At 46.3% G+C, this 11,492-nt stretch overlaps 1 protein-coding gene across 1 annotated transcript; it reads left to right on the top strand.

Moving 5' to 3' along the window:
* The first annotated feature begins 202 nt into the window (after window positions 1-202).
* Window positions 203-10,857, top strand: HIGD2A (HIG1 hypoxia inducible domain family member 2A). The gene is made up of 2 exons (XM_044277357.1): window positions 203-368; window positions 10,422-10,857. The coding sequence occupies exons 1-2, from the start codon at window positions 251-253 to the stop codon at window positions 10,589-10,591; spliced, it is 288 nt and encodes a 95-aa protein (XP_044133292.1). The 5' UTR covers window positions 203-250; the 3' UTR covers window positions 10,592-10,857.
* Window positions 10,858-11,492: the final 635 nt, after the last annotated feature.

Here is an 11,492-nt window from a genome sequence, read left to right as displayed (position 1 = left end):
TTCCTCACTGCACATACATGACTGACGGACACGCTGTGGTGTATTACCGCTGCGCGCCACTAGGTGGTGCACCACATTAGGTTTTCAGGGAGGACAACAAGCAGCTACTCCGACGTTGCGTAGACATGTGACTCTCAGAGCCCACGTGACCAGAAGTCGCTGCTGTTATTGGGCGGCCTGTGCTTGTTTTCTTATTGGTCGGTAAGTAGACATTTGGGAGTGTGCCCTTGACAGTGGTGGAAGTGGAAACATGGCAGGAACTCAGCCTCCTGTGATAGAAGGGTTCGTTCCAACCCCCTATATGGAGAAGGAGCAGTTCACCAGCAAATTCTCGAGGAAAGTGCGGGAAAACCCATTTGTACCATTAGGTGAGTGCTGCATCAGGCTGCTCTCAGTCGGACAGCTCTTATGTATACAGTGGGCGGGGCTATCCTGTCTGCTCACCTGGACTGTACTATTTGTTGGAATGTACCATTTCAGGTTTTCTATATCAATTCTTTCTTAGAACTGTAATGAATTTGTCCCTCCTGTTAAAGAGCAAGTGCATCTTTACTTTATACATGGAAGATAAATGTATCCATGAAAAATCTAGTATTAAAAAAAAACCTTGAATGCGACTGTCAGGGGCGTGGATTGCAGATAGACCACTGCAAGCTGCGTGACGCCATCTAGATTATCAGCGCTGTAAATATACTATGGGAATACTTGACTTCTGAGACTGGAAGTGATATATAAGGCAGGAGACCCCCTTCATCACAACCAAGCAGGAATACAGACCCCTCTATATAAATATGGTCTGCACCCACTAAACCTATATAAATCACAGGGCACCCCAAGACTGATTTAAAGGGGTTTTCAGAGATTTGAATACTGATCATTGGGAGTCTGACACCCAGAGCTGAGTTGTCTGAGAAGGCAGCGTCTCTCGCAGTATCGCCGCCAACTTCTCGCAGCTTTCCCTAGGCCAGTGACTACACGTTCATCGGTTCGGTCACATGGCCTATGCACAGCTCGGCTCCATAGAAGTGAATGGGTCTGAGCGCGATACCAAGCACAGCCGCTATACAATGTTCAGTGCAGTGCTTGGTAAGCTGCGAGGCGGTAGCGACACTCACAGGAGCGCCGGTGTCTTCTCAAACAGCTGATCAGCGGGGATACCGGGTGTCGGACTCCCACCAATCAGATACTGATGATCTATCCCGAGGATAGGTCATTAGTAAAAAAAATCTTGGAAAACCCTTTTTTAAATCTCAGACCTGATCCCCCCTATAGTAATCCAAACACCCTAAATGATTAGACGCCTCACTCTCTGGTCTTTAGTGGCGGAATCTATGAAATGATGACATTTTGTATTTTTCCCAGTTAAGGCCTCTTGCCCACAAACATGCCCGTGCTGCGGGCCGCATACGGCTGTTCTGCAATACACGGGTCTCCAGCCGTGTGCATGCCGCATCACGGATGCTGACCCATTCACTTGAAAGTGATGCGGAACGGAACGAAAGCACGGAATGGGTCAGGAAGTACGACGGAGTGCTTCCCTGGTGTTCCATTCCATGCTTCTGTTCCGCAAAAAGATAGAACTTGTTCTATCTTTTTGCGGAACGGACGGATCGCGGACCCCATTCAAGTGGATGGGTCTGCTATCCGCATGCGGCTGCCCCACGGTCACTGCCCGTGCATTGCGGACTGCAATTTGTGGGCCCTTACGCTTGTGGGCAAGAGGCCTAAGGTAATGAGGGAAGGTTGTAAAAGCAGCAGGATTGGAGTAAGATAGCGACAGGACAGGGGCTCAGAGTCCGCAGGGCTTTGTGTGAGTGGGGTGTCATAAATTCATAACTGCTCCCATAGAACTGGCTGATCCACTGGCATCACTTAACATGTAAGGTCACTAATACTTCCCTCTGGTCCCTCAAATGCCAGCTTCCAGGGTCCAGAACCCCACAGGAGCGAACACAATGGCTGGATGTGACTAGGCTGTGACATTACCTGAATGCACTCTGCACATACTATTAGTCCTTACGGCGGATCTGCCCAAAATCTTTAGTGGCAAAATCCACACCAAATTGTGCAGAATTAGTACTGCAGGTCAAGTTGTGCGGATATAAAATCTCATCATTCACACATTAGGCTACTTTCACATTGGCGTTTTCAATTCCGCTATTGAGATCCGTCATAGGTTCTCAATAGCGAAAGAAATGTGGACAAAACTGAACTGAATGAAACTGAGTGCACCAAAATGTATTCCGTTCTGTTTGGTTGCGCCCCCATCGCGGACAGAAAAACGCTGCAAGCGTTCTGACACACAATGTAAGTCAATGGGAACGGATCGGTTTTTTCTTTGAAACAATAGAAAACGGATCCGTCCTCCATTGACTTTCAATGGTGTTCATGACGGATTCGTCATTACTACAGAAGACATAATACAACCGGATCTGTTCATGACGGATGCATGCGGTTGTATTATTGTAACAGAAGCGTTTTTGCAGATCCATGACGAATCCGCAAAAAAACGCTAATGTGAAAGTAGCCTTAGTGGTTTATCCATGGAGATATGGACTACTTTAATCCATGATGTCTACCAAACATGCCTATTGAAGTCTAGGGGTCGGTGCAAACCACTGACAACATGGATGGCATCAGCTTTTAGATGGAGAAGTTCTGGAAGTTAGTTTTCAGCTGAGCGGTGTCCGAGGAATACAGATGGTACACAGAGGCAAAATAAGGATGCAAAGACCAAACATGGATCCTTCATGGACATCTTAATGAATGAACCACTGACAATCTTGTCATGGATGTCCTCACTCACACGGATGTGTGAATAAGCCACTATAGGGCCTTTAGCGTGCTAGAACATGATTGTGGCCAAGGCCACCAATTGCCTTTCCAGAAGCAGCACTTGGCATGTCTCAGTCACACGTCAAGGGCATCTGTCAGCAGATTTGTCCCTATGACACTGGCTGACCTGTTACATGTGCACTTGGCAGCTGAAGGCATCTGTGTTGGTCCCATGTTCATATGTGCCCGCATTGCTGAGAAAAATTATTTTAATATATGAAAATGAGGCTCTAGGAGCAAAGTGGGGGTTGCCATTACTCTTGGAAGCTCTGCTCTCTCTGCAACTGCTGCGTCCTCTTCACTTTGATTGACAGGACAAGGCATGATGACTTCTTCCCTGCCTGCCCCTGACAAAGTGCAGAGGGTGCAGCAGTTGCAGAGAGAGCAGAGCCTCTAGGAGTATTGGCAACACGCCTGTTGCTCCTAAGAGGCTCATTTACTTATGGGGCCAACACAGATGCCTTCAGCTGCCAAGTGCACATGTAACAGGTCAGCCAGTGTCATAGGTACAGAACTGCTGACAGATGCCCTTTAATTGCTCCCTTAGTGCTCTCTGCACTTTTCAGCTTGTTCACCTTTCTGGTTAAAGGGCAGGAGCAGGAAATTATAATGGAACAGATGGCTCTCCCATAAAAGTATTATATGGAGGGTAACTGCAGGGCGGGCAGAGCACAGAGTGATTGGCACACCCTGTAACATGCAGCCATGTATATTTCCTGTAGAACACAGGGCACCTCGGGGACTTGCACTTGAGGGGCCAGAGTAACAGAATTATTAGCACTAATAGCTCCATTTTAGGAATTATGAATATTTTCCCGAAGTTAATCCGTATATCAGATGTCACATAAAAGCCCAGTGTGAACGTGGCCTGAAGAGGTTTCTTTAGCTGGTTTGGAACTATTGCAGGCGTTTTAGTATCATTAGAAGTGTAAGTTCGTGATCGAACATCAACACAATTAGCAAGTTCCAAATCGTCAGTCCTAGTTTGAGCGCTGCAGGTTACGGGTGTGGTGGGTCCTGTTCACACCAAGTTTCACTTCACAAGATGGAAACTGCGCTGCTCCTCAATAGGTACTCTTTCTACCATTTCAGCAGATGCAGACCTTCGAGAATGCACCAATTCGCTGTTTCCGTGCTTCACAATCCAAGAGCGCTCATTTCTCCTAAAAAAAACCTTGTCTCTCCTATAAATGTTAGGACGAAAGGAGCGAAACAACAGTGAAGCACCACAAAGGCCGTTCTTTATCCGCTTTTTATTATACTCGCAGCATTTAAAGAATCATAGGCGTAACAAATATTATAAACCTGTTTCCCATCTGTCACCCGACCCGCTTCGTCAGTGGTGCATGTCCCGCTTCTCTAGGGCGTATCTTTCATACACAAATGGTTCTTCCCTTCACTTGCATAGGCATCTAAAATACATTCTTTAAACCGTTAAAATACACATCTAAAAATCCTTATAAAGATAAATGTTAAAACGAACAAATTTCCACAAAATGTATCTATCTCCGTCATTCTTTTCACTTCATGATCACGTCACTATATGGCCAGTCGGACCTTACTTATCTTTCCATTCATATATCTTTAGCGCCTCCCTCCCCGATCACATGTTAGTATCACCCAATCAGCACTCTCTCCAGGATCTTCATGCGTATCCTGCTGCCATTAAAATCACGCTTTTTCTCATCTAAACAAAGTGTGCAAGAATTATTTCCCAATATTATCAATGACTCTTGGTCTCAGATCGAACTCCATATTTAGCCCAAGTGGCTAAATATAGGTGCCTAATTTGTAAATCCATTGTACCTCACAGCGATTTCATATATCCTATGGGGTCTTCTCCCCCCGCCATTTATTCTCTACCCGCTCCACTCCCATGAATTTTAGTCCATATGGATTTTTATTGTGTACTTTTTAAAATGTGCCGAGACACGAGGGAGATTTATCAAAACTGGTATAAAGGAAAACTGGCTTAGTTGCACCTAGCAACCAATCAGATTCCCCCTTTCATTTTTCAGAGCTCCATTGAAAGGTGAAATCTAATTGGTTGCTATGGGCAACTAAGCCACTTTTCCTTTTACACCAGTTTGATAAATCTCCCCCTTTTTTATATTCCTAACATGCTCCTGTATTCTTATTTTCAGTTTTCTTGAGGTCCGTCCTACATATTAAAGCCCACAAGGGCACTCAATTTACATTACAGATTTCACACTGGTGTTTCTGGGTCCGCTTGTGAGATCCGTTTCAGGGCTCTCAGAAGCGGTCCAAAACAGATCAGTTTAGCCCAAATCATTCAGAATGGATAAGGATCCGCTCAGAATGCATCAGTTTGGCTCCATTCCGCTCTGGAGGCGGACACCAAAACGATGCGCAGCCAAACGGATCCGTCCTTACTTACAATGTAAGTCAAAGGGGAATGGATCCGTTTTCACTGACACAATATGGTGCAATTGAAAATGGATCCGCCCCCCCCCCCATTGACTTTCAGTGTAAGTCAGGACGGATGTTCATGATAATGCAAACAGATCCGTTCTGAACAGGTACAAGCATTTGCATCATGAGTGCAGATCCGTCTGTACAGATACAGTACCGACCAAAAGTTTGGACACACCTTCTCATTCAAAGAGTTTTCTTTATTTTCATGACTGAAAATTGTAGATTAACACTGAAGGCATCAAAACTATGAATTAACACATGTGGAATTATATACATAACAAAAAAGTGTGAAACAACTGAAAATATGTCATATTCTAGGTTCTTCAAAGTAGCCACCTTTTGCTTTGATTACTGCTTTGCACACTCTTGGCATTCTCTTGATGAGCTTCAAGAGGTAGTCACCTGAAATGGTCTTCCAACAGTCTTGAAGGCGTTCCCAGAGATGCTTAACACTTATTGGCCCTTTTGCCTTCACTCTGCAGTCCAGCTCACCCCAAACCATCTCGATTGGGTTCAGGTCCGGTGACTGTGGAGGCCAGGTCATCTGGCGCAGCACCCAATCACTCTCCTTCATGGTCAAATAGCCCTTACACAGCCTGGAGGTGTGTTTGTGGTCATTGTCCTGTTGAAAAATAAATGATGGTCCAACTAAACGCAAACCGGATGGAATAGCATGCCGCTGCAAGATGCTGTGGTAGCCATGCTGGTTCAGTATGCCTTCAATTTTGAATAAATCCCCAACAGTGTCACCAGCAAAGCACCCCCATACCATCACATCTCCTCCTCCATGCTTCACGGTGGGAACCAGGGATGTAGAGTCCATCCGTTCACCTTTTCTGCGTCGCACAAAGACACAGTGGTTGGAACCAAAGATCTCAAATTTGGACTCATCAGACCAAAGCACAGATTTCCACTGGTCTAATGTCCATTCCTTGTGTTCTTTAGCCCAAACAAGTCTCTTCTGCTTGTTGCCTGTCCTTAGCAGTGGTTTCCTAGCAGATATTCTACCATGAAGGCCTGATTCACACAGTCTCCTCTTAACAGTTGTTCTAGAGATGCGTCTGCTGCTAGAACTCTGTGTGGCATTGACCTGGTCTCTAATCTGAGCTGATGTTAACCTGCGATTTCTGAGGCTGGTGACTCGGATGAACTTATCCTCCGCAGCAGAGGTGACTCTTGGTCTTCCTTTCCTGGGGCGGTCCGCATGGGAGCCAGTTTCTTTGTAGCGCTTGATGGTTTTTGTGACTGCACTTTAGGGCTGCAGCTAACGATTATTTGAATAATCGATTAGTTGCCGATTAATTACTACGATTAATCGATTAATCGGAAAAAACGACAAAATTACAAAAAAGAGGTTTATATGATCTTACTTGAAAAATTATGTTCAAAGGCCATATTAAAACAAATTGTGGACGACACTATTATGGGGGATCTGTGGACGACACTATTATGGGGGATCTGTGGACGACACTTATGGGGGATCTGTGGACGACACTTATGGGGGATCTGTGGACGACACTTATGGGGGATCTGTGGACGACACTTATGGGGGATCTGTGGACGACACTTATGGGGGATCTGTGGACGACACTTATGGGGGATCTGTGGACGACACTTATGGGGGATCTGTGGACGACACTTATGGGGGATCTGTGGACGACACTTATGGGGGATCTGTGGACGACACTTATGGGGGATCTGTGGACGACACTTATGGGGGATCTGTGGACGACACTTATGGGGGATCTGTGGACGACACTTATGGGGGATCTGTGGACGACACTTATGGGGGATCTGTGGACGACACTTATGGGGGATCTGTGGACGACACTTATGGGGGATCTGTGGACGACACTTATGGGGGATCTGTGGACGACACTTATGGGGGATCTGTGGACGACACTTATGGGGGATCTGTGGACGACACTTATGGGGGATCTGTGGACGGCGTAGTTATGGAGAGGGGGGTCTGTGGACGGCGTAGTTATGGAGAGGGGGGTCTGTGGACGGCGTAGTTATGGAGAGGGGGGTCTGTGGACGGCGTAGTTATGGAGAGGGGGGTCTGTGGACGGCGTAGTTATGGAGAGGGGGGTCTGTGGACGGTGTAGTTATGGAGAGGGGGATATGTGCACTGTTATGGGCATAACAGTGCACAGATCCCTTTCCTCATAACAGTGCACAGACCCCCCTCCCCATAGCAGTGCCATAGACAGATCCTCCCCCCTCCCCATAGCAGTGCTATACACAGACCCCCCCTTCCCATAGCAGTGCCATAGACAGATCCCCCCTCCCCCTTCCCCCTTCCCCCTTCCCCCTTCCCCCTAACAGCCCCGGCCCCGATGCTTGCATCTTTATTTTACCTTTTTACAATGACGCTCCCGCTCCTGTAACAGCCAGGCAGAGCGGACGGCGGCGTAACGTCACTCAATCACGTGACGCGCCTGCTCCGCCCACTTCATGAATGAAGGAGGCGGAGCAGGCGTGTCACGTGAGTGAGTGACGTTACGCCGCCGTCCGCTCTGCCTGGCTGTTACAGGAGCGGGAGCGTCATTGTAAAAAGGTAAAATAAAGATGCAGCGACCGCCCGCCCGCCCGCATAGCAACGAATCGGCGATTATTCGATAACTGGATTCGTCGACAACGAATCCAGTTATCGAATATAATCGATTACATCGATTAATCGTTGCAGCCCTACTGCACTTGGGGACACTCTCAAAGTTTTCCCAATTTTTCGGACTGACTGACCTTCATTTCTTAAAGTAATGATGGCCACTCGTTTTTCTTTACTTGCTTTTTTTCTTGCCATAATACAAATTCTATTAAGTAGGACTATCAGCTGTGTATCCACCTGACTTCTCCACAACACAACTGATGGTCCCAACCCCATTTATAAGGCAAGAAATCCCATTTATTAAACCTGACAGGGCACACCTGTGAAGTGAAAACCATTTCAGGTGACTACCTCTTGAAGCTCATCAAGAGAATGCCAAGAGTGTGCAAAGCAGTAATCAAAGCAAAAGGTGGCTACTTTGAAGAACCCAGAGTATGACATATTTTCAGTTGTTTCACACTTTTTTGTTATGTATATAATTCCACATGTGTTAATACATAGTTTTGATGCCTTCAGTGTGAATCTACAATTTTCATAGTCGTGAAAATAAAGAAAACTCTTTGAATGAGAAGGTGTGTCCAAACTTTTGGTCTGTACTGTACAAGATGGATCAGCACCAAACGCATATGTGAAAGTAGCCTAAAGTTAACGTGTGTCAGTATTGCGTCCAGGACAGGTGCTGGGGTCAGTGCAGGGAAGTAGGAGGTCACTGGCTTCTAGAACTGCCAGTAGGGGTCAGTGCAGGGAAAAAGTAGGATGTCACTGCAAGCAATAGATTACATGGTTGCACAGAAGCTGCCAGAGCGGGAACTGCTGTTTTGTAGTGCCCCTCTGTCCAGGTTTATAGAGTAGGGGAGTCTATGTAGTTGACTACCTTCTATGATTTTAATCCAATGCTGCAGGTTCTTGACTCGAATTAGGTTCTTTGCTTATTCACTTTCTGTTCAGAGTTTTTGCTGATGGTTGGTATTGTGCAGACGTATGTTGTAGATATTAAAGGGGTTGGCCATCCTAAGTGTCAAAAATCCAAAGTGCCCCAAACAATAGCCCAAACTATGAAGTATTAGTACCTAAAGCTAAATGTACCGGCTATATATCATTTTTCTAACCTGTTCACCATGGCACACTTCCCTGGAGGAGCTCCTCAGACAGGCTGTATGGGCGGAGCAGCTGTAAAGTGAAAGTAAAAATCCCAGCATGCACTGCAGCAAGCAATTTCAGAGAAGCAGTCACATGATATCCCGCCCACCTGTGTTTTTACATAGAGACAAGAGCACCTCAGATATCAAAAACTGCTGTGCAGACCTAGCAATAGAAGGAAGGCCCCAGTCCCGGCGGTCGGCTGTGCAGACCTAGCAGTAAAGAGAGTTTAATATTTTTTAAAGGGGGGTGGCAATGGCAAGGAGGGGGCGTGACCAGTCGCCCAACAAATTTATGTTCATTTTCGCCAGTTTTCTGACTCTAATGAAGCCAGAAGTACAAATTAATCTGCTCACATAGCGAGGAGCCTCCTGTCTATCATCACACAACCTGCTCCCAGCTGACTGATGCCTAGAAATCATCGATGAATATATGACTGCCCTTCACCTGGGGAAAAAGAGAAATAAGTGTAGTCCGACATCTCTGTATACAGTGTACAGGGGGTCACACATCTGTATATACAATGTACAGGGGGTCACAGACCTCTATATACTGTGGTCGGGGGGGTCACATCAGTATGTACAGTGTACAGGAGGTCATGGATCTCTTTATGCAGTGATGGGGGGGTCACACATCGGTGTATATACCGTATACAGTGGTGGGGGTCACATATCAGTATATACAGAGTGCAGGAAGGAGAGGGCACACATTTATAGATGGTGAGACCAGTGACTGCTGCTGATATCACTGACCTGATCCATACTGACAGCTCACAAGGGGTTAAAGCTCCTGAACTGTTGGTCTGGCTGTAATATCATGTCTGTGATAAGAACACAGAGCAGAGGGGCCATAAACAGGACAGACACTGGGATTGCTCACAGTTTGTGGTCCACAGCACTGCCCTAGCTCTGCTACAGCCTCACATGTTGGCAGCATCCTCTCAGTACAGGGGAAGCAGAGGGGGCAGAGCCTGCAGTCAGATCAGACATCACAGCTTCTCCTAAGTCTCTCTTCCACCTGCAAAAGTTTCTTTATTTCTGCTGTTAAGCCCCTCCGTCTCTGCACAGCTAGGTGAGGCAGAAGGCACCTCTGATATAAGCAGGGTGCTTTAGGACCCAGGGAGCCGCACACTCCTTCAGGCATAGATGAGTTTCCTCCTCCATGGCACGTGCAGCTATGGAGGTGGCGGGGGCGCAGCGACAGCGGGGCAGGAGGGGGCGTGGCGAGAGCGGGGCAGGAGGGGGCATGGCTTCCAATAGCAGTAAAACCAGGCAGATCTGCTTAAGAAGATACATTAGTAAGTGTAATATCTCCCACCTTTCTTTACAGTTGTGCTAACAGAGTGTGCCGACGCCTTTATTGATTCTAACTGGATGTCACTTTTCTCCCCTACCCCCAGGATGTCTTGCCACTGCAGGCGCTTTGACATATGGGCTCATCACTTTCAAGCAGGGCAAAACCAGACAGTCCCAGCTGTTGATGCGGGCACGTATTCTCTCACAAGGATTTACAGTTGCCGCCATTATGGTTGGTGTTGTTATGGCTGCCATGAAGACGCGTGCATCGTAAAGCTGGGGACTGGTTGAAGAGGCTGGCTAATCCAAAGGACTTCACTCTACAGACATTTTCCTTTCCCTTGGAGAATGTCACTAGTTCATGAGCCCTGGATGATAGATTTGTGATGAATAATACATCTCTTATGTATATAAATTGTCATTTTGGTGGCGACATCTTTAAACACCTAATTGGTACCTTCCTGGGGTCCCTATAGAAATCCAATGGTGATTTACTATGTGTTTCCACTTAGCCTGTTCATAAATGTATACACTAGTTCAGATTGTGTTGATGTCATTTTTACTATAGACATAGGGCCAGATTTATCACGACTCTGACAGCTCCCTCCACTTTCACATATGGCTGAAGTCAGTTTTAGCCAAGTCAGATTTATGATCTGCCCTTTAAGACTGTAATAAATGTGGTTTGACGGTAGCATTTTATCCGTCAATAAGCAGCTTTACAAAAGTCGGACATCTTTACGAAAAAGTCGCATGTTTTTATGAAAAAGTCGCATGTTCTATTAAAAAGTCTCATAAGATAAGCATGGTCCTCACTGGAGTGAAATTGTGACTTTTTAAATAGTCCCAATAGTAAATCTGTCTAGAGATTAGCAGAAAAAAGTCGCAAATTTGTGTGCAGTTTTAGCGTTTGGGACTTTTTTGGGGACTTTTTCACTCCATTATTCTGACCTGAGCTAATGATAAATCTGGCCCATGGACTCCTGTGGTTCCAGCACCAGTGCTCCATCACGTTAAGTGGGTGATCTCTGACCCCGTCACCAGTAGTGGCTGAACTATGGAAACAGCGAGCTACACTTGCCATATTTCACAATGTACAGGACCAGTGTTGAGGCTTTACTTTTTTGGGTGGGGAAAAGGGGTTTTATTATAGAGTATTTTTAGCCAAAATGTCA

Source organism: Bufo gargarizans, chromosome 2, assembly GCF_014858855.1.
Source record: "Bufo gargarizans isolate SCDJY-AF-19 chromosome 2, ASM1485885v1, whole genome shotgun sequence".
NCBI classification, from domain to species: Eukaryota; Metazoa; Chordata; class Amphibia; order Anura; family Bufonidae; genus Bufo; species Bufo gargarizans.
This window is presented reverse-complemented; position numbering and strand designations above follow the sequence as displayed.

Excerpts from the sequence above, each read along its gene's own strand:
- HIGD2A (XM_044277357.1), top strand. The coding sequence starts at position 251 with ATGGCAGGAACTCAGCCTCCTGTGATAGAAGGGTTCGTTCCAACCCCC. Across the intron at positions 369-10,421 it reads AAACCCATTTGTACCATTAG|GATGTCTTGCCACTGCAGGC; the intron begins GTGAGTGCTGCA and ends CCCTACCCCCAG.